The sequence below is a fragment of the Carcharhinus amblyrhynchos genome, chromosome 27, assembly GCF_965287045.1.
Source record: "Carcharhinus amblyrhynchos chromosome 27, sCarAmb.v2.hapA, whole genome shotgun sequence".
NCBI lineage: Eukaryota > Metazoa > Chordata > Chondrichthyes > Carcharhiniformes > Carcharhinidae > Carcharhinus > Carcharhinus amblyrhynchos.
In genome coordinates, this window is record NC_137350.1 from 35,146,915 (window position 1) to 35,170,990 (window position 24,076).

Consider the following 24,076-nt stretch of genomic DNA (forward strand, 5'->3'; position numbering starts at 1 on the left):
GGCATCGAGTAGTTGAGCTGAATTCTTGAAGTGTGCTGTAAATTCTATTTAAACCATGTTATACAGTTTTGCTATGCAGTTCTGAATAGGGGTTTCTGACATTCCAAATTGGAATTCAGCTATGTACTTTAATAGTGCAAAGCTGTTTTTAGCTTGGCGGAGATTTGCTCTACTGATGGAGATGAGAGCTTGTCTTACAGTGACAAAAAGTGTGCCATAGTTTTGACCATAAGACCAGGATGATTACAAGCCAAAACTGATGTCAGTTGGAACTGCCTGTAGAATAAGTGCTAATTTTGTTGGCAGTATAAAATAGCAATTGACTTGACCTAACCTCCCTTGTCTCCAAAATATCACTTGTTGTCTTCTTTGTCAATGATTGTTTCATCTGTTGCACACACTCATACTCTCAATGCTGTCGATAAATGTGTATAATTGTAAAAATCTGAATGTGTGTGGATTTGTGTTCTGCCAGGCTGTCATGATCCCATCTCCACATGTAGCTTCAAAGAAGCAATGTAAATACTGTTGTGAAGCAGCCATTTACCCATCCCAACTGGTTTGAATGTTGAATGAAAACATCAAACGTGTTCAACTAGCACCTTTTCATATGCACTGAGCCATGTAAGGGCAGAACACCAAAAGCTCGGGGGTAACAAAAAGAGATTTTAAGGAGGTTTTTAAAAGAGGTGGGCACAGTAAGAAGTCTCACAACACCAGGTTAAATTTGGTATCATGAGCTTTTGGAGCACTGTTCCTTCATCAGGTGAAGGAGCAGTGCTCTGAAAGCTCGTGATACCAAATAAACCTGTTGGACTTACTGTGCCCACTTCAGTCCAACACTGACATCTCCATACCATCTTTAAAAAAGGCCAGAGAGGTTTGGAAACGGAACTCTAGAGGAACAGGTAAATAGTTGAAGGAAGGGCCACGAATGATGCAACAATTAACCTTGAGGATGCTCAAGAGGCCAGAATTGGGGTGCAACATATATCTTGGAGGGTCACAGGATTGGAGGAGATTACAAAGACAGGGAAGGGTGAGGCCATGGAAAGATTTTAAAACAAGAATTAGAATTTTAAAATTGAGGCCTTGCCTTGAAGCCCAGTGAACACATTGATGATGTTGAGTAGGAATGGCATTAAAGGCACTCTTCCTGTTAAATTTACCATACCTGCACAATTGGGAAGTTGAGATTTTTGTACAGTTTCATTCATGGTACATTGAGCCAAGGGAGTCCCATTCTGCCTCACTTCAGAATCAGGTCTGACTTGAATTTACACTTCTGAGTGCTGGCGTCAGTCAGACCCATTCCAAACGGGAGTGCCATTATGTGTAACCCAAAATTGACTTCCAGCCCATCCACTAATAGATTCTAAACTTCATCTTGGTCAGCATCTGGGAAGAAGAATCCTGTTCATGTTTAAGGCAACTGGGCAGATTTGGGGCTTCTTATCTGGATAAGATGCTCCAGATGTGTCTAGTCTCCAAGAGGCAAGCTTTACATCTGGAATATAAAAAAAATCTGAGTTAGAATTTACACCAAACACTGAACTGACTTTGACTAATGCAAGCAACTGGGTTCTTAAAAATATTAATCATGATTAAGTGTGGAGATTGTCCTTTGTCAATGCTATAGAGGTGCTCTCCTACTATCACACTGATGCGGGACAGCTATCTGTGCAGGGTGACATAGGTCACCACATCACGATTGTACTGCTAATTTTTGTGTTGTTTCCTGACCAGTGGAAGCAGAGATTTACAAGCTTGGATCATACAGATTGAAGAGCATCAGTCAGAGCACTGGTTAAATAGACAGTTAGTTCTTAGGCAACAGAAAATGCTGGAAAATCTCAGCGGGTCTGGTAGCATCTGTGGAGAGAGAGTGGAGCCAATGTTTTGAGTCGGGATGACCCTTCATCAGAGCTGGTTAGTTTTTAGGTTTGTGCTAAGAAGATTGGGACTGGGCAAATTGTAAGACTTCTAAACTTCACACAAGGCTGTAGTCATTCAGCATCAACACAAACTATGTAGTCAAGCCATAAGTCAACTAACTATATGAGCTAAACGATGAGAGAGTTTGATATCCCATTATGAAGTTTCCCCTTTCACTTTCTTAATGCTGATTCTTGTATTTCATTTCTGTTTTCTTCTCACTTCCAACTGGCTGACATCCGCAACTGGATTTTTCCACCTCCATTTCGTTATAGGCAGTGGTTGTTGCTGGTGGGCATTTCTGCGTGTTCCTGCATCCTTCTGACACTGTTATGTTGACTATCACCTCTGCTAAGACTGTAAGATGTAGGAACAGAATTAGGTCATTCGGCCCATCGAGTCTGCTCTGCCATTCAATGAGATCATGGCTGATCTGATATCCTCAATTCCACTTTCCCACCTTATCACCATAACCCTCAGTTTCCTTACTGATTACAAAACTGTCTATCTCAGCCTTGGACATAATGACCCAGCATCTACAGCCCTCTGTGGTAAAGAATTACACAAATTTACTACCCTCTGAGAGAAGAAATTCTTCCTCATCTCTTTTTAAATGGGCAACCCTTATTCTGAAATAAAACTCTTATATCCTAGACTCTCCCACAAGAGGAAACAATCTCTCGGTATCTACCCTGTCAAACCCCCCGAGAATCCTGTATGTAGCTGTGAGTACTGGAAAAGTAGATCCATCAAACCCTTCAATATCTTTATTTAATAGCAAAGTATATTTCATTTTTAAATTTTATTTATTGGTGTCACAAGTAGGCTTACATTAACGCTACAATGAAATTACTGTGAAAATCTCCGAGTCGCTACAGTCTGGCATCTGTTCGGGTACACTGAGGGAGAATTTAGCGTGGCCAATGCACCTAACCAGCACATCTTTCAGACTACGGGAGGAAACCGGAGCACTCGGAGAAAACCCACGCTGACACTGGGTGAACATGCAAACTGCGCACAGACAGTGATCTAAACCGGGAATCGAATCTGGGTCCCTGGCTCAGATTCTGGGCAGTGCTAACCACTGTGCCACCGTGCCACCCAATCTCCATTTGTTTAAAAAAAAAACTGATCATGGTTTTGCAAAAGATGTTCTTTGTTGTAGATTTACAAGATTACAGCCATTTTTACACTTGCTTAGTAAATCGTCTAAAACAAAAAGCATATTCTATGTCACCAGATTATGTTATAGCAGTGTATATGATAAGTGCAGATAATTTTTATTTAATTGATAGAAAAATTAGTATTGTATTTTGTTTTAATCTAATGTTACTCACTGTGTGCAGAGTACCCAGCAGACAAACTATGAAGGTAGAATCCTGAACTATATAAATAAATCAGTGGAGTGCAAGGAAAGAGATGCTAACACAGACCGCACTTTGTCGCTGTTGTGTTCAGTTTGGTCACCTATATCAAAGGAGACTTTCAAGCCTTGGAGGCGTTGCCATGAGGTGCCTGACACCCCCAGCATCAGCGAACAGAGTGATGAGGAAAGATGCAGGAACTAGGGCTTTTCAGCCTTCGGTTGAGGTAACTGAGAGAGAACCGCAAAGAGTACGTAAGGTCGTAAACATTCTAGTAAAGATTAAGTCCAGAACTCTAAATCTCACTCTAAAATAATGTTGCAGAAGTTGAAAGTGGAGTGGAGAAAGAGGACAAAATACTAATTGAACCACCTAAAAATAAGTTGAGGGAATTAAATGAGTAGACTTAAATAGTAAAGGGACAAATAACCTAACTTAAGATAGACAAATCTTCAGGTCCTGATGGTCTCCATCCAGGGGATTGATGACCATGAGTGAGGAAGCTGCAGGTCCAAAGTGTTCTGCAGTTCAGAATCGTGCCTTGAAAGGTAAAGTTTATTTATTAGTCACAAGTAAGGCTTCTATTAACACTGCAATGAAGTTGCTGTGAAATTACCCTAGTCACCACACTCTAGCGCCTGTTCAGGTCAATGCACCTAATCAACAAGTCTTTCAGACTGTGGAAGGAAACTGGAGCACCTGGAGGAAACTCACACAGACACGGGGAGAATGTGCAAACTTCACAGAGACAGTGACCCAAGCCTGGAATTGAATCCGAGTCCCTGGCGCTGTGAGGCAGCAGTGCTAACCACTGTGCCACCGTGCTTTCCACCCGCCGCTCCCCCCCCCCCCCCCCCCCAACCCACCCACTCCGCGCAATCCTGCCTCCAGTGCTGCAGGAGTTAGAAGATTATAAACATCAGTTAACTTTTTTTAAATGGTGAGGTAAAGGAGACTGTGTGACTATGGCCCTGTATGTTTTTTAGTAATTTTGAGGGAGACTACTGGAATCTTACATCAGAAGCTGAGTGAATGAACACTTGAACTAAACTAAATTGATCAAATAGCACCAGCATGGACTCTTATAGGGTAGGTCATGTCTAGCTATACTCTAGTTGCACATTTTGAGGAGATCACAAGCATTTTGGATTGGGGAATGCCTATGAATGTTGCCTTCACAGAGTTCCAGAAGGCACTGGATGAAGTTCCAACCAAGGGATTGTTAGCAAAAAATAAGACCAGATGGAATTTGAGGTATTCTTATGATGTAAAATGATAATTGGTTGGGAGGTTGGCATCAGAGTAAGGATAAAGGCTTTGTTCTCTGATTGGTGGTATGTGACAAGTGATGTTGCCTAGGAACTGTACTGAGAACTTTACCTTTTCGTCATTTTTATAAATGGTTTGGGTGACGGATTGTATTGCCAAGTTTCTAGATGAAACTAAGTTAGCAGGAACAGTAAGTTGTGTGGGTGGAAGAGGAAGTCACAAAGAGCTGCAGGCTGACTAAGTGAGCAAAACTCTGGCAGTTGGAGTTCAATGTGGGGAAGTGTGAGGTCATCCACTTTGGATTATGAAAAGCATTGATGGAATATTTTCTTCGTGGTGCGAGACTGGGAGCTGTGAAGTAGCAGCAAGATTTAGGAGGCTGTGTGCACGGATTGCAAGTGCAGCTCCAAGAAGTATCACAAAGGTTGATGGAATGTTGGCTTTTATCTCAAGAGGATACAAATTCAAAAGAGATGAAATTCTGTTTCAGTCGTACAGAGCCTTCGCTAGACTTAGTCTGGGATACTGTGTTCAGATTTGGGCATCCTAACATCACTATGCAAAGGCTACAGGGAAGAAGCAGGAGAATGGGGTTGAGAAACTTATCAGTCATGATTGAATGGCAGAGTGGACTCAAAGGGCGGAGTGGCCTAATTCTGCTCTTATATCTTACGAGTTTAAATTGGAGAAGGTACAGCACGGAATCAACAGGGCATATAGGCGCAGGGCAGGTTACACAAATTTCCTTGAATTTAGGAGGATGAGAAGTGATTCGAACAAATTATTATTGACATTTGATGAGGTAGTTGCAGAAAACTATTTGCTTTGGTGGGGAATCCAAAACAAGGGGGAAGTCCCCTTAGATTTGGAGTTAGACCATTGTGGAATGAAATTAGGAAACACTTTTTCACACACCTGGTGGTGGAATTCTAGAACTCTCACCGTCAAAAGGTGTTGGAAAAATTTAAAATTTCAGGATTGGGATGAGAGATTTGTGAAAGGTCAGAGAGTTTCTCAGAATCCAAAGATGTGTGGGTTAGGTGATTTGGCCATGCTTAGTTGGCCCTTTAGTGTCAGGAGACTAGCTAGGATAAATGCATGGGGTTATGGGGATAGGGCCTGGGTAGGATTGTTAGTGCAAACTTGATGGGTGGAATGCCTTCTTCTGCACTGTAGGATTCTGTGATTCTTATATGGATCAAAGGCGGGGAAATTAAGCTGAAGTAGAGATCAGCCACAATTTAACTGAATGAAACAATAGAAGGGGGGCTTACTCCTGTCCTTGTATTCCTATGACTAGAAATTCTTTGCCCAAAGAATGATGAATACATACATTGAAACTTTGAGGGAGGAGGCACACACAATAGTTACTCAAGAAACTGTTAGATGCTCTGGGTGTGGAGAGGAAGGGGAGGAGTGTACGTTTACTCTGTGGCTAATCTAAGATGATCTTTCCCATCCCGTAAGGAAGTGGACCTATTGAATTTGTTCTTGCAAATTATATGTTACAAGACTAATCTTGTCTTTTCCATCTAATCATTCCAGCTGTGATTATTGCTGCTTAGTATTTTGCTCTTTGTTCCTTCAGAGTCTCCCTTGTGCCATCTAACATGTTCTTCCTCCTATTCCCTACATCTTCACGGTGTTGGAAACAAGGGTGATTGTGCTGTCCCTGAAGTTTCCCTTTCTTTTCCTGTTATAAGAAAAACCAAGATTGATGTCATGTAATCATGACTATTTGATTTATCTCCTATCTTACTGCATCAACCTTGGCAGCATTTTGCATTTTGAACTTTTGTCTTACAGCTATGTTTCTCAATAACAATTGAAATAATACAGTAGCCCGTGTTTTACGGCTGTTGTAATAGAAGTTAAAGACTGAGTCACTTGCCCTTCAAATGAAGCTCCAATTATCCAGCTTCCAAGGTGTGTAATCAGGTGAGGGGGAGGAATGTCTGAACAGATAGTGAGCTGGAATTGAGCGTCTGCCACGGGACCTGTTCATTGCTGAGTCTGGTTTTTGTCTGCTTTTTTTTCTCGCTGGCCCTTGCAAGACTGGAAATACCTGGTGACCTGGCTGTGATGCACTAATAGCATTCTTTGTGGTCAGAAAACAACAAAATTCATTCATTAATTTTAATGTAACTCTGACATTAGTGGAGTACAGAATTAGCCATGAAGTGGAGATGCGGCATTGGATTGGGGTGGGTGCAGTAAGCGGTCTGACAACACCAGGTTAAAATCCAACAGATTCATTTGGAATTGTGAGCTTTCGGAGCGCTGCTCCTTCATTGCCTTCATCCGAAAGCTCGCGATTCCAAACAAACCTGTTGGACTTTAACCTGGTATTGTGAGACTTCTTACTGTGCCCAGCCCTGTCCAACACTGGCATCTCCACACACATCTAAAAGTAAGTTAAGGTAATAAAATGAGTAGACTTAATATAAAGTTTTATAAAAATAGTAAAGGGGCAAATACCTTAAGATCAATAAATCTTCAGGTTGTGATGGTCTCCACTGAAGATAATTGATGAGGAATTTGCAGTTCGAAGCGTTCTGCAATTCAGAATTATATTCCAGTCTGGATCTTTGAGAGACTGACCCAGCTGGATTACCCTCCAGCATTTAACTGTAGGAATTGACCTTGTAGACTCAATGGTGAATGTTTTGTCATTGAACCGAGGGTGCTATGGATTCAGTCCGTACTTCAGAGGCCTGAGCACATAAACCAAGCTTACGTTTCAGTGAAATACTGAGAAAATCATAGAATCCCTACAGTGCAGAAGGAGGCCATTCAGCCCATTGAATCTGCACCGACCACAATACCACCCAGGCCCTATTCCCATAACCTCACATATTTATGCTGCTAGTTGACATGAGGGTGAATTTAGCATGGCCAATCGACCTAAACCACACATCTTTGGACTACTGGAAGATGAGTGCTGGAGATGAGAGAAATTAGGAAAAATGGCAGTCACTTGTACATAGCAAGGTCTCACAAAGAGAAACGTGATAGTGACAAGATTCCCCGTTTTAGTGATGTTGGTTGAGGAATAAATATTGGCTAGTGGAGAACTGCTGTTCTTTGAAATAATGCCACGGAATCCTTTAGGTTCAGCTGAGCGGGCAGCAGGACCTCAGTTCAATACCCAGCTGAAAACCACTACTCTGTTATTAGAACGCTCTGGCAGTACAAATTTCTGAGTCGGAGGTGAGAGTGCTATCCACTGAGCCACGGCTGGGGAGTTTATTTTATACCAGTCACTGCTGTCATTGCATATTAATTCCAAATTAACATAAGAACCAGGAGCAGGAATAGACCATCTGGCCCTTTGAGTCTGCTCCGCCATTCAATAAGATCTTGGCTGATCTTTTCGTGGACTCAGCTCCACTTACTACTCCACTCACCGTAACACTCAATTCCTTTACTGTTCAAAAATCTGTCTTTACTTGCCTTAAAAACATTCAATGAGGTAGCCTCAATTGGTTCACTGGGCAGGGATCCCACAGATTCACAACCCTTTGGGTGAAGAAGTTCCTCCTCAACTCAGTCCTAAATCTGTTTCCCCTTATTTTGAGGATATGCCTCTTAGTTCTAGTTTCACCCACCAGTGGAAACAACTTCCCTGCTTCTATCTTACTTATTCCCTTCATAATCATATATATTTCTGTAAGATCTCCCCTCATTCTTCTGAATTCCAATGAGTATAGTCCCAGTTTCTCCTCAAGTCAATCCTCTCAACTCTGGAATCAACCTAGTAAATCTTCTCTGTACCCCCTCCAGTGCCAGTAAAAACATCCTTTTTCAAGTAAGGAGACCAAAGTTGTTCACAGTACTCCAGGTGTGGCCTCACCAGCACCTTATTCATCGGAAACATAACCTCCCTAAACTAGTGTCAGTCGCATCAACAGCGTAAAGAGTGGGTCTTCCACAGACATAGGTCTTCAGACAATCTAGAAATTTCTAAAGAGAGAAAATGTGAGATGGAGTACTTTGTAGGCAATATACTTGTTTTTAAATAAAGGAAACACAGTGGCACGCTACTCCTGGGAGCGCCAATCATTTCTGCATCAAGCACTCTCGGGTCACTTTACATTTCTCCAATCTGAGAAGGCAGGGAAATAGACTTGAGGTAAAGATTAATTGTGACCTAATAGAATGGTCCTGCTCCTCTGAGCCATCACCTGTGGAGAAGGTTTGTGCTCTTGATGATTTTTATGTTGTAAATCCCTGTCCACAGACCAATTCATTTCAGATGGGATCTTTACAAGCAGTGGACAGGAGAGACTTCTGTCTGAGTAGGCTGGGCTGAATTTGATATTGGCCTACGAGATGAAAACCTATATTTAGAGCACTGCACCATCTTTCGTGGAGATAGAATCACAGTAACATAACTTTACAGTGCAGAAGGAGGCCATTTGGCCCATTGAGTCTGCACGGACAACAATCCCACCCTGGCCCTACCCCCGTAACTCCACATATTTACCGCACTAATCCCGCTTGTCTGCTCATCCTGGGGCACTAAAGGGCATAGTCAATGCACCGAACCCTCACACGTTTGGACTGTGGGGGCAAACGGGAGCACCCGGAGGAAACCCACGCAGACATGCGAAGAATGTGCAAACTCCACAGAGAAAGTGACCCAAGCCAGGAATCGAACCCAGGTCCCTCGTGCTAACTCATTTCACGTGGGACTATATATTGTATATATCTATACTATAGATTATATTCTATAATTTTTCTTATAATTGGCAGCCAGTAACGGATATTAAAACCCAATTGGAAGGAAAGATCAAGCTCACAAAGAAAGATCGCAGTAGAAATCTGATTAGCTGCCGTCTTGATTATTCATTGGAATATTCATGGGAACATGAGGATGGTTTTGCATAAATCGGGTCAAATCAAATTAAGTGTTTTTAAATGATTATTTCCCCCCAACTTGGCTCCTATTCCAGTGGTTGGTTGGATATCCGTTACACAGAAGGATATACTATCCACACAGCTTCAATGTTTGGTTTCATTTCTGGAGTCCATTGGGAGTCAGGGCTGCTGGCATTCCGTAAAGTGCAAAAAGCCAGGGGCTCCTCTGCGCGTTTGAAACTTGATTAGACAATTAAACCAGACAGTTTCAGGCTGCAATTGTCAAGCATCTTGCACTTTTTAAGATTGTTTCATCCTTGTATCCAGATCTCTCCGGACCTTCCTCATTCCTAATGTTCTAACCTCCTTGAGCCTGACAACCCTCTGACAATTCCATGCTGCTTCTAACCATGGCTTTTTGTACATCTTCACTTATACATCTTCACTCCACCATGAGTGGTTGTATGGTAAACTGTCTAGGTCCTAAACCCCAGAAATTCCTCCCTCCCAAAATCTCCATCTTTGTCGTCCTTAATGATGCTTCTTAAGACTTATTTCTTTGAACAATATCCATCCTGATGTCTCCTTTGGCTTTTTGTTAAGAAAGTGTGATGCTCATCTTTAATACTTATTTATTAGTGTCACAAGTAGGCTTACATTAACACTGCAGTGAAGTTCTGTGAAAATCCCCAAGTCGCCACACTTGGGTCGCTGTTCGGATACACCTGAGGGAGAATTTAGCATGGCCAATGCACTTAACCAGCACATCTTTCGGATTATGGGAGGAAATCAGACCACCCAGAGGAAACACACGCAGTCACCGGGTGAATATGTATACTGCGCACAGATAGTGATCCAAGCTGGGAATTGAATCTGGGTCCCTGGCTCAGATTCTGAGCAGTGCTAACCAGTGTGCTGCAGTGGTATCATAGAATGGAATCTCTACAGTACAGAAGGAGGCCATTCGGCCTATCAGGCTTGCACTGACAACAATCCAGCCCTATGCCCGTAACCCGACATATTTATCCTGCCGATCCCCCTAAAAGCCGGGTCAATTTTGCAATCGACCTAACCCACACATCTTCGGACTGAGAGAGGAAATAGGAGCACTTGGAAGAAACTCACGCAGTCACAGGGAGAATATGCAGCTGCTGTATAGATAGTGACCCAAGCTGGGCATCGAACAGGGGTCCCTGGCGCTGTGAGGCAGCAGTGCCAGCCGTTGTGCCGCTGTGGTATATACATATACTATGTTATGGATGTTAATATTAACTTACAATGTCATGGATGATGTTAAGATCTGATTCACTGTAAAATGTTTAGGTTTACGAAACACATCCTGAATAATTACTGTAAATTAGCTATAAAAACTGCTGTACTTACTGTATGTCGTTTGTGTAGTAATGCTTACACTGTGTTGGTGACTGTTAGTTTCCACATCTGTGCATTGCTGTTGTGCAATGTAACGCTGTGGTATGGTATGATTTGAGTTATATTTGGCGCAGCTCCTGCCTTCAGATTTAAAAAAAAATTAATTACTGGCAATTAATTTTGAAAATCAGCTTTTGAATTATTGTTTTCGTAACTCAGATTACTACCTGGATTGTTAATTGAAGAGTTTCTTAATATAACAGATAAATATAGGAACTATTGATTTTGTTTTGCAGCGTCATAAGGCATTGATGTGTAATGATTGTGCAGCTGCCACAGGCTGTAGGTTTGAGAGTTTTAATTAAATGAAAGCATGTGTATATAGTGGGCTGTACTTGTTGTATGATCCAGTTGTATCTAGTGTTTTGCTCATATGTTAAAAGAAATAGCAAATAGTGTAATACTCAGACAATGCAATGCTCTGAATTCATCTACTCAAATTGTATCAATATCAACAGTGATCCTGCAGTTGATCTTTGGATGAAATATTGGGTGGCAGGGTGACACAGTGGTTAGCACTGCTGCCTCACTGCGCCAGGCATCCAGGTTCGATTCCAGACTTGGGTCACTGTCTGTGTGGAGTTTGCTCCACTTTCTCCCTATGTCTGCGTGGGTTTCCTTTGGGTGCTCCGGTTTCCTCCCACAATCCAAAGATGTGCAGGTTAGGTGGATTGGCAATGCTAAATCGCCCCTTAATGTCGGGGTGGGGGGCTAGTAGGGTCAATGCATGGGATTATGAGGATAGGGCCTGGGTGGGATTCTGGTTGGTGCAGATACAATGGGCCAAATGGCCTCCTTTTGCACTGTAGGGATTCTATGATTCTAGGAAATATTAACCTGAGGCCCTTCTTCCCTCTCGGGTAGATGTAAAAGATCCCAAAGTGCGGAAATTCGCCCAGGTGTCTTGGCCAATATTTCTCTCGACCACATTACCGAAACAAATTACACGGTTATTATTACTTTGCTGTTTGTGAACATTTGTTGTGTGTGTTTAAGTTGCCGCTGTATTTCTTGCATTCCAACAGTGACCACACTTCTGAAATACTTAATTGGCTTGGGGTGTTCTGAGGTCATGGAAGGCACCACATGAGTCCAATTTATTTTTATGTTGGATTCAGACAGAATGAAGGATGTTATTCAACAATATCCTAGCTTGGTAGGATGGAATTTAAGTATTGCTGAGAAAAAGAAACCTTCTAATGAAGATTTTCATCTTACACTCATCAGAACAGATGCAAGATTACAAAACTTCAAAGGGAGCAGCAATTTATACTGCATGAGAAAAGGATGCCAATTAGTTGGCAAGTGGAGAGTGCATCTAAGTTATGAGGACAGTTTAGGTAGACGATGTTGGTATTCCGTTGAGTAGAGAAAATCAAGGAGTGATCTAATTGAGGTGTTTGAAATGATTAAAGGCTTGATAGAGACAAACTCTTTCTTTCTTCTGGTAGCGGGTAGTCAAGAACAAAGAGGAATGACCTTAAAATTAGAGCTAGTCTTTTCAAAGATGGTGCCAGGATGCATTAATTCATACAAAGGGTACTGGAAATCTGGAACGCAAACCCCCAAAAAAACTGTTAAGCCGAGGGTTCAATCGAAAATTTCAAAACGGAGATTGGGTAGGATTTTGTTAGACAAGAGTTTCAGAACTAATGAGTACCCATACAGACTCACGTGCATACCCGTTCTCCCTGCACATGTACCCGTTCTCCCTGCACACAGCAACAAATGCCTAGCCTCCATACATACGCCAACACATGTTCAACCCCCAACATACACAGCAACACATAATGCATGCCCAACCTCTGCACCCGCCAACATACATCCAACTACTTTTCTTCTGTTACAAGGGCGGCATGGTCGTTAGCACTGTTGCCTCAAGTGCCAGGACCTGGGTTCGATTCCCAGCTTGCGTCACTGTCTGTGTGGAGGCTGCACGTTCTCCCCACATCTGCATGGTTTGTTCCAGTTTCCTCCCACAGTCCAAAAGACATGCTGCTTAGATGCATTGGCCGTGCTAAATTCTGCCTCAGTGTACCCGAACGGGCATATACCGGAGTGTGGCAACCAGGAGATTTTCACAGTAGTGTCATTGCGATGTTATTGTAAGCCTACTTGTAGCACTAATAAATAAACTTAAACAGACAGTGACCCAACAGTAATAAAATAACTTTTTTTAAACCCCTCCACATGAACACATCATGCTTATGCGCACACATGCATGCACGAGCATGCACGCATGTGCGCACAACATATGCAAATGCTTGCAAACGTGTGCGCGCGCGCACACGCATGCACACGTGCACAAACACAAGCGGACAAACACATATACACATATGCATATGTATGCACACAAGCAGATGCATGTACACAAACACACGCATCTGTGCACACACGCACTACAGAAATTACAGATAGCAATCAGGAACAGAAATGGTCTTTTTTCCCGACAGCTCTGAGGCAGTGAAGTAAATTGCAGTATTTCTGAAAATTTACAATGACTGTGAATTTAGCCAGGGAACTTCCACAGTCCTGGTGGGTCAGGTTAGCTTAGATCATTCAATTAGCAACCGAGCTATCAAATACCATTTGACTCTCAAAATACTTTGGAACTGATTCCATGAAGTATTGGAAATGGCGAATATAGACACAATGGTAATAAAACAGTGGTGAAATTAAACTAGTTTTCATTATGTTCGTTTGTTTTGTTTCACATCAGTGTGTTTCCTATGAATCATCTTCACCCTTTAGATTTACTGTACCTTGTCAGGCAAACCAATCTTAAGCACTGAAACTAATACTGTCTGCCATAAAAGAGAGTTTACAGTATTAACTGTTTCCTTTTCAGATCAACGAACTGAGCCATGTTCAGATTCCTGTAATGTTGATGCCAGATGACTTCAAAGCGTACAGCAAGATAAAAGTGGACAATCACCTTTTTAACAAGTAGGCGGATATTGCTTTCTGTAGTTTTATTGTATAGACAGAGAAGGAGATTCTTTCAGGGTTAATTATTCGAACTGGCTCCACTAAACTGTTCGACATTATCTTCAAAATGGTGCATTTGAACCTTATTTCATCGAGCATGCAAGCATAGCTTTAAGGGTTTTCCAATATATCAGATTAATTGAAATATTGTCAGTCTTAGCCCATGATGTGATAGCGTTTGGATTCAGTTTATACTGTGAAAATTTGAATTCTTATTCACTGTCCTTTGAAGTGAGTTGTAATCAGTTTCATGTGTGAGTTTGCTGCATAGTCCTGATCCCTCACCTTATGCCCAGGCGAGGGATCAGGTGCTTGCTGAAAAGGGCAGAGGCAGGAAGAATCATTGAGCTTGACACGTTTTATTGCCCACTCGTGCAATGCCTGCCTACTTGAGGAATGGTTTGTGACATGAGGGTAGTTACAGAAAGGACGGGGAAAGGAACATTTTGGAAAAAGGATGGCGGACCTGCTAATGTAGTGGAGTGTTGCATTGTGCCCACGAGCCAATTTGCTTAAATTTCAATCTGAACTTTGTTGGAGTTTTAACAACATCCAGTGCTTGTCTTTGGGAGCTGGGATTCTCCTCTCCTGAAGAGGGAAAACCTGAGAGGTGACTATTAGAGATATTTAAAGTTGATTTGATTGGATTTATTACTATCACACGTATTAACATACAGTGAAAAGTATTGATTCTTGCGTGCTATCCAGACAAAACATACCGTTCAGAGAGAAGGAAATGAGACAGTGCAGAACGTAGTGTTACATTCAAAGCTAAGGTGTAGAGAAAGATCAACTTAATGCAGGGTAAGTCCAATCAAAAGCCTGACGGCAGCAGGAAAGAAGCTGTTCTTGAGTTGGTTGGTACGTGACTTCAGACTTTTGTATCTTCTTCCTGTCAAAGTTATGAAGGGGTTTGATATGTTGGATGCAGAAAAGGTGGCACAGTGGTTAGCACCGCTGCCTCTCAGCACTAGGGACCCGGGTCACTGTCTGTGTGGAGTTTGCAGGTTCTCCCCATGTCTGCTCTGGTTTCCTCCCACAGTCCAAAGATGTGCGGGTTAGGTGGATTGGCCATGCTAAATTGCCCTTAGTGTCAGGAGGACTAATAGGGTAAATATGTAGGATTACAGGGATAGGGCCTGGGTGGGATTGTTGTCAGTGCCGACTCAAGGGCCGAATGGCCTCCTTCTGCACCGTCAGGATCCTAAGATATTTCCATTTGTGGGCGGTTCAAAATTAGAGGAGATAAATATAAGATAGTAACTAATAAATCCAGTAAGGATCTCAAGAGAAAGATCTCCACCCAGGGAGCATTTAGTATGTAGAACTTGCTACCATGTGGAAAATGATTAAGGCGAAGATCATAGGTACATTTAAGCTAGGTATGTCCATGAAGGAGAAACAGCTTGAAAGATAATGTTGAAGGTGTGAGAAGGCTTGTTTGGAGGATAACCACTGGCATATTAGTCACTTCCAGTGCAAACAAACACCATTAATTCTCTAACTGTGCTGCTAGTTCACAAGGTTATAAAACAAGCCTCAGCTGAGGGTGGCCGAGAGGCAGTAGCAGTAGCTGCTGTTGATAATTCCACATTGTCATTGTGCTCATGGGTGAAAGCAGGATAAGACGGAGTTAAGAAATAATTACTGACTCAAGAACCAAATCCCTTCTGTTATTTCTTTTCTGTCCCCCGATTCCAGTATTTCTTGGAGATTATAATAAAATCATAGTTCCTAGCAGGGGAGTAGGGAAGAGTTCAGGAAATACAGCAATAAAGATAGATTTATCCAAGTTTCTCCGATTCGCTGTTTTGCTAGACTTCTATACAAGGAGAGTAGAAGGAAGAGAGAAAACAAATCCCTTAAATCACATTGATTCACAGGCATTTGGAGTTTTATTAACAGTAAACTATTCTAAAAGTCTCTCTTTGAAGAAACTGTTCATTATTTATTTTACAGGGAGAATCTTCCAAGCCGTTTCAAATTTAAGGAATATTGTCCGATGGTTTTTAGAAACCTGCGGGAGAGATTTTCCATTGATGATCAGGACTACCAGGTTGGTTTCTTTTCATTTCCTGCTGCTTGGGTATCTACTGAATTTGGACAAAGGATCCTGTTAATTTTAGCAATAGATTCTGGAGTTTGTCTACTGACTAAATATTGTTAGGCAGAAACCGAAGATAACCCATTCCTGTAAAAGCCCTTGCTGTCAGGGGGAATGTTGTACCTTGCACTGCAGTTGGCTGTGCATTTTATTAGGGGTAGTTCTAATTTTTGTATTTTTTTTTATGGTGGGCCCAAATTGTTGCACTCTGTGGTTTTGATCTGCCTTTTTTATATTTAGTACTTGGTCAGTTTTATTTTGATTGTTGTTTTCTCCTCAGCGTTGGCCTTTTTCTAAATTAATTTGTGGGTCACTGGCTGGCCAGCATTTATGGCCCAACCCTAGTTGCCCCTTGAGAAGGCAATGGTGAGCTGCCTTCTTGAATCGCTGCGGTCCACCTACTGTGGGTTGACCCACAATGCCGTTAGGGAGGGAATTCCAGTACTTTGACCCAGCGACTGCGAAGGAACGGCAATATATTTTCAAGTCAGGATGGTGAGTGGCTTGGAAGGGAACTTGCAGGTGGTGGTGTTCTCATGTACTGGCTGCCCTTGTCCTTCCAGATGGTAGTAGTTGTTGGTTTGGAAGCTGCTCTCTAAGGATACCTGGTGAATTGCTGCAGTGCATCTTGTAGATAGTACACGCTGCTGCTTACTGAGCAACTGTGAATGTGGTGCCAATTAAGTGGGTTGCTTTGTCCTGCTGTACATTAAAATGTTATTAAGATTTGTGAGTATGCAGATTAGGGCTCATGTTTGTGTGGAAGTAAGTGTGACTAGAATTGTGTTCACATACAGCCAACTTTAAAACGGAATATCCCGAAGGGGGAACAATATTTTGCGGTGTCAGCAAACCCAGCCACCAGATTACTCATAGGGGACTGGTGTTTTTTCTGACAAATAAGAGATGCCAGTATATGCAGGAAGTAACTTAGTGACATGCCTTATACTGTTGTGCATTGTATTTAATGTCAGCCCAGTTGAAATTTGTTCATCCTACAAGTTAAAATTTTGTTGCAAGAAACTTTTAGGCCATTGCAAAGTTTGAGTTTCAGAGGCCTTAAACTTGAGAAGAATGGAAAAGCACCAGCTCTGTAAAGTTCGGTGAATTAAATGTTCCGCCCAGGATGGGTCTGAGTCACAGTGGCTGGGAATAACCCAGTTTCGATCACTCATCTGTTACTGACTTACTGATCTCAGCTGGAGGGTGGATCGGCAGGGGAACATCAGCTAGGATCTGCTCTCCAGTAACCCCACCTACTTGAATGAGTGTCAACACTGACTCACACAGGGCAGAGGTCCAGGCATGTAGATAGTGCCGGTAATATCATACTGCAGTGTGAGGCAACTTCTTTGGAATGGAGGAGAAGAAAATTGGACAGATAGAGGACCTGAACATTGCTGAAGGTGGTGACAAAAAGGGTGATCTACATTGTGTGATATATTCACAGCGAAGAGTAGAATCACAGACAAGTTTATTTATTAGTCACAAGTAAAGGTTACGTTAACGCTGCAATGAAGTCACTGAAACTCCTCTAGTCGCCACACTCCAGCACCTGTTTGAGTACACTGAGGGAGAATTTAGCATGGCCAGTGCACCTAACCAGCATGTCTTTTGGACTGTGGGAGGAAACCCACGCAGACAAGGGGAGGGCATGCAGGTTCCACACAGACAGAGACCCAAGCCAGGAGTCAAACCTGGACTCCTGATGCTGTGAGGCTGCAGTGCTAACCACTGTGACACCGTGCCACAGCACTAAAGGAGGTCATTTGGCCCATCTAGTTTGCACTGACTCTTAGAAAGAACAATTTAGTTAGCCCCCCCGCCCCCCATTATCTTTCCCCATATCCTGCAATATCTTCCCCTTCAAGCATTTATCCGGTTGTCTCTTGAAAGCTATTACCGAATTTCTTTCTCCAATTCTATTAGGCAGTATATTCTAAAAAGCCCAAGCAGTGGATTTTGCAAATTTAGTGATTATGTTAGTGTGACGAGCATCAATGAACATCATTGTTACACATGGTACAAATTAATCCAATTGAATTTGCAACAGAGCTAGAGAAGATGAGTCGTTTCAAGTATTCCGGGTCATTGGTGGCAGAAGATGGAAATATGGAAATTAAGCAATGGATTAGCTCTCACTGGAATACTTGGAAGAAGTCCTGTGGAGTGTTGCTGAATCAGAATGGAAGGTTCTACAAGACAGTTGTGAGCATCTTACCTTGTTATTTAGTGCAGAAACTTGGGCAACATCAAGAAGAGAGGAAAATCAACTTGATATTAATGAGATGCTGTTCTTGAGATAGATCTGTGGAATGACGAGAAAGGACTATATCAGAACCAGCACATCAGGAGGTTAGTGTAGATTGTGGAAGCATCAGAGAGAGTAGCTGAGTAGAGATTGCAATGATCTGGTCATCTGGAGAGAGAGGTGTGTGTGTGTTGGAGATGGGTTGCCAAGATGGAGGGGAAGAGAAAGGTCAGAGCCCAGGTGGAAAGTTGCGATAGCAAGAGACTTAAACACAGTGAAATTAGAGGAGGAATCAGTGACTGACAGGAAGCCATAGAGGTCATAGAATTCTACGGTGCAGAAGGAGGCCATTCTGCCCATCGAGTCTGCACTGACAATCCCACCTAAGTTCCATCCCGTGCATTTATTCTAGCTAGTCCCCCTGACACTAGGTGGCAATTTAGCATGGCCAATCCGCCTAACTCTGTACACCTTTGGGGTGTGGGAGGAAACCGGAGCACCTGGAGGAAACCCACGCAAACACGGGGAGAACATGCTAACTCCATACAGACAGTGACCCAAGCCAAGAATCGAACCCGGGTCCCTGGCACTGAGGCAGCCATGCTAGTTACTGTGCCACTGTGCTGGAGGAGGGTGATCAAGCCAGTATTGTGGCAGCCTGAAGAGAAATGGGAGAAGCAGGAAGAAGAAGAATATGCAACAGGGCTGCATGGAACAGAATAACTTTGACTGTGGATCCATTCTGAGTGCTGACATTGGTGTCACATAATGCACTGATAGTTGGCAGCGTGATGCAAAAAGATGAGGTATGCACTCCTTGGTCTTGTGAATGTTAAGAGTGGCACCTTAAGGTTTCAGAAGGTGTAGATTGAGGAAACACTCAGCATTTTCACATGATATGTAAAACTAGTAATGGTTGTAGGACCTTGATTTTTTTTGGGTGGAGCAATTGCTTACTTTTATTCTTCTTTTTGATGTCTGTCATAGCTTGGATCAGAGGTAAATAAATGCTCCTCCAAAATAGCTGCAGTAAGATTCCACAACATCACTTTCTGAAGGATACTCGTTCTTTGCTCTAGTGTGACTCTTCCATTTTTACAATGGCTATTCTGATTGACAAATAAGGTTTTATTTTATTTGTTAGCCCCTGAAAGCTTGTGAGTATATTATCAAATAAATAGGTTGGACTAAAACCTGGTGTTGTCAGACTTTTCACCAAGTCATTTTCCCCAGGCGGCCACAGCAGAAACAACAAACTAACCGACTTTTGTTAGGGCTAAATTGACTGACAGTTTAACCTGTCATGAAATACTGGAAATATTCAGAATGACTAGAAACATCTCCAGAGCAATAAACAGAGTCAGCCGGCTGGATTTTCCTGAAGTTTTTGGGACCTCAATATTGGGGTTGGATGGGGGCCCCCCAGACCCTATATTGGCCAGCAGAGATCCTGACTTAGTGACCTTTTGGAAGGTGGCATCTTAATTGGCTGCACCCGAGCTCACTGTCCAATCAAGGACAGCTGATGTGCGCTTAATGGAGGCCCAATCAGAGGGCTGGCAGCTTTGGAGTCTTGGTAGCCCCACCAAGAGAGAAGAGCATTGCTGAAACGAGCTGGGGGGACTACAAGAGGTCCCCTAACTTGGAGGTGCCATCTGAAGAATTGAACATTCAACAAAATAAATTGTAGCCACGGCTGCAAGACTGTCAGTGTAAAGGGGTAGCCCTTCCATGGGATGGCCTATGGTTGTGGCTGTAACCTTCAAAACTCAGCACATCTGTCCCGCTCTGCTGTGAAGGAATCACCCCTGCCTCTCCTAGTCTGTTGCCAGCATGTACCAGCTTCCAGCTGTGGAATGCAGCCACGTCAAGGCCTGCTGTCTGGAAAGATGCCAACAATTGATGTTTTACTTGACAATCCTCTGATAGCAGACAGGTAACTACCAGATCTCCCCCCCAAGAAACCACCTCTCTGAAACTATGCCATTGGCAGGCATGCACCTCACCCTCTGTCTCTGTGAGAAAATCCAGCCATATTTCAGGTTGATGACTTTCCATCAGAATTGGGGAAAGTTAGAGACATAACGGGGTTTTAGCAAGTGAAAAGCGGTAGAGTGCGAGGAAACAAAAGTCAGAGGATGGAAAACGGGGTAGATTAAATGACAAGAGAGATTAATCCATGAGTTGGGTTGAATGTGTGGGTATTCGAGTTGCTTTTTGGCGAAGAAGACCTTTCAGTATTTAGTGCATGAGGGTCCAAGGCTTTGTGCCCATGTTGTCTGCCCTAGAATGTGTAAATCCATTTTCCACCTTTTAATTTTAAATTTTCCTTACACTTCATTCAAGGAATGTCATTATTGCTGGGAATTTATTGCCTACTCCTAGTGCCTTGAGAAGGTGATGGTGAACCATCTTCTTGAGCTACTGTCTGTGTGGTATTCTTCAGTAGTGATCCGATGTAACTGAGATGTTTTGCTGGTTTGTTTGAGAGGGCCATGAAGGCTCTCACTGGGTTTCGACAGCCTACGATGTATTAATGAATTAGTTTGGTTTCAATAACAATCCAATAGCTTTTTGTAATTTTCTTTGACTGATACAAATTATATTTTTTATTTCTACATTTTCCAAATAGAACAGATTCAGAAGGCGAGCCATAGAAGTGATGTTTCTATTTGTTGTGGAACCCAAAGCTGGAGGGGCATAAAAATTTGATAGTCACTAATAAATCCAATGGGGAATTTGGGAGGAAGTTCTTTATCAGAGAATGCTTAGAATGTGGGACTCACCACCACACTGAGAAACTGAGACAAGTAGCACAGATGAATTTAAGAGGATGCTAGACAAGCATGAGGGTAACAGGACTAGAAGGATGTGCTAGTGAGGTTAATGAAGTAGATGAGGAGGACAGATCAGCTAAGCCAAATGGGCTGTCGTTGTGGGATATAAATTCTATGCAACATCTTGATATTGGTCAGTGAGCAACAATGCTCAGAGCTGCCTTTTCCAAACCTGTAAGCCCACAAAATTCACGAATGAGCAAATTCTTAAAAAAAATGTAAGTAGGATTCCTTTGTGGACTGATGCTCAAGGCAATGTTTTGAAAACTTCTGAACTAACAGGTAAAGCTGTCACTTGATGTGGACTCCCAACTGCACAGACGAGATTTCATGTTTGATTCTTATCTGGCTCTTGCTCCTGTCCTGTGGTCAACTGGTGCAATCCGGTAGACCTGTATGCTGGGAGAATTAGTCAGTTAAAAAGCATCCTGCGCTCTTGTTTCCAGTATGTCCAAACTGTTTGTGTTAGACAATGGAGTCTTGCTGAGGGTAGGAATCTATTTCGTTGTAGTAGTCTGTCAGGACGTTCACAATCAACTATCAGAAGGATGTAGAGCCTTTGGAGAGGGCACAGAAAAGGTGTACCAAGAAGTTGCTTGGTTTGGAAGGTGGCATGGTTGCACAGTGGTTAGCACTGCTACTTCACAGTGCCAGGACCCTAGCTTCAATTCCAGCCTCGGGTTACTGTCTTGTGTGGAGTTTGCACATTCTCCCTCTGTCTGCGTGGGTTTCCTCTGGGTGCTCCGGTTACCTCCCACAATCCAAAGATGTGCGGGTTAGGTTGATTGATTATACTAAATTGCCCCTTAGTGTCAGGGGAACTAGCAGGGAAAATACGTAGGGTTAAGTGGATAGGGCTTAGGTGGGATTGTGGTCAATCCATGCTTGATGGGCCAAATGGCCTCCTCCTGCACTGCAGGGATTCTAGATGTATTAGTGTATTAGCTATGAAGGGAGATTGGACAAACGTGGTTTGTTTTCACTTGAATGTCGGAGGCTGAGGGACAACCTGATAGAAGTTTATCAAATTATGAGAGGCATGGATAGAATGAATTGTCAGAGTCTTGTTCCCAGGGTAGAAATGTCAATTACTAGCTGAAGTAGCTTTACACTAATAGAGAAAAAGATTAAAGGAGATATGAGAGGCAAGTTTTTTACAGAGTGTGGTAAGTGCCTGGAATGCATTGCCAGAGGAGGTGGTAGAAGCAGACACAATAGCAATGATTAAGTGGCATCTTGACAGATATATGAATAGGCGGGGAATAGAGGTTTACAGACCATGTAGAGGCAAAAGGTCTTTAATCTAGAAAGGCATCATGTGTCAGCACAGGCTTGGTGGGCCAAAGGGCCTGTTCCTGTTCTTTGTTATTCTTCTGATGTCTTGATCCACATGTGACGAGTGATCATTTAAATTAGCAGCAAGGACTGCTCACCGTTGTCGCTGGGTGATTTGTATCTCAGCATCAGTCACTATAGAGGAAATTATGTGTGGCTGAGAGAAGGCATGAATGCCATTTGGGCAGAGGCTCTGTGCGTTGTTTGATTTGAGTTTTTGACTCTGAGCATTGAGCTTGTCAACTGCTGAACAAATGCTGCTTTTTAAAAAAAAATATAAACAGTGTAAAAGCAGAATAGAAAAAGCCTCCTGAAATAAATAGCCTTGGTGATCAATCTTTTTTCTGGTCCAGATTCTGGTACAGTTCAAGTCCAAATAAATGGCTGTGTCATCAAAGCTGGACATGGAATGATTTCTAAAGAATGGCTCTCTTGAAACTGAGTTCCTATATACTCAAGAATATAGAATTTTGCAGCAGAAGTAACTTGTTATGGAGAGGCTGTTTTGATGTACAGATCACCACAAACGGGATGGGCAGTGTTAAACGCGGACTTACAAGTGTTCTAAGCAGGAAGAATGTCAGCACAAGTGGCAGAGCTAGTAGCCCTGACCCAGGCTTTTACTGAAGTGGTGGGGAAATGGGCCAATATTTACACCAACAGTAGATATGTATTTGGGATTGTACATGAGTATATGAACATTTGGGAAGAAGGGGATTCATCACAATGGGAGGCTGCCCAATTAGACATGGCCAAATAATAGAAATCTTATCAGAGGCCAGTGAGCTTCTACCGGAAGCCGCAGTGTTGAAGGTGAAGGCATACCAAAAACAACCAGACAAGCAAAGTCCAGAGTGGCATATTTTTAAGGGGAACCAGGAGGTTGACAGGGCTGCACCATCTGCCCTAGCAACAGGAGAAGTGCAAGCCCTGCCTGCCACCTGGGTTAAAATTGAACCTCCGATGGACATCTCACAGCTACATGAGGACACCCCTGGGGAAGAATGTGCAAGGTGGAAAGCTCAGGGAGCTACGCCTGATGAGAGGGGTATATGGAGGTTAAATTATAAAGTGTTAGTGTCCGAATGTATCCAGCAAACTCTGATACAGTTACAACATGGATTATCATGATGGGAAGGGATGCCATGATAGCCAGTATAGGAAAGGAGTGGTGGTGGAAGGGAATGGGGATATTGCCTGGTATTGTCATCGGTGCACAACCTGTGCCCAGTTTAACCCAGGGAAACTGTAAAGGTTAAGATGGAGCATCAGCCTCACCCTAAGGGTCCATGGGAACATCTACAAATTGACTTCACAGGGCCCCTCCCGCACTCACGGGGGAGAACATATGTTTGGCGATAATCAATCAATTCACCAAATGGGTAGAAGCGTTCCCCAATAAACATTGTTCAGCCATGACTGTGACAAGGATATTGGCTGAGGAAGTAATCCCAAGATGGGGGGTTCCTTTGCAAATAGACTGCGATCAAGGCACATACTTTATCGGGAAGGTAGTTAAAAACTACATGCCAACTGATGGGGATAAAACAGAGATTTCACATACCCTACCACCCTCAAAGTTTGGGAATGGTGGAACGTATGAATAGAAGCCTTAAGACCTTCCTGGCAGAGGCCATGCAGGACTCAGGAAGGAGGTTGGTTAAAAAGAAAAAAAGAAAAAGGAGGCTTATGTTCGGATGAG

At 42.8% G+C, this 24,076-nt stretch overlaps 1 protein-coding gene across 4 annotated transcripts in view; it reads left to right on the forward strand.

The window, feature by feature from the left end:
* The window catches only part of LOC145359298 (phosphatidylinositol 5-phosphate 4-kinase type-2 beta-like), a 116,703-nt gene that overhangs the window by 8,341 nt on the left and 84,286 nt on the right, over positions 1–24,076 (forward strand). For all 4 annotated transcript variants that reach the window (XM_080213863.1, XM_080213864.1, XM_080213865.1 and 1 more), the window contains exons 2-3: positions 13,708–13,805; positions 15,807–15,903. In XM_080213863.1, coding sequence (XP_080069989.1) covers positions 13,708–13,805; positions 15,807–15,903 — 195 coding nt within the window. The remainder of the gene's footprint in view (positions 1–13,707; positions 13,806–15,806; positions 15,904–24,076) is intronic.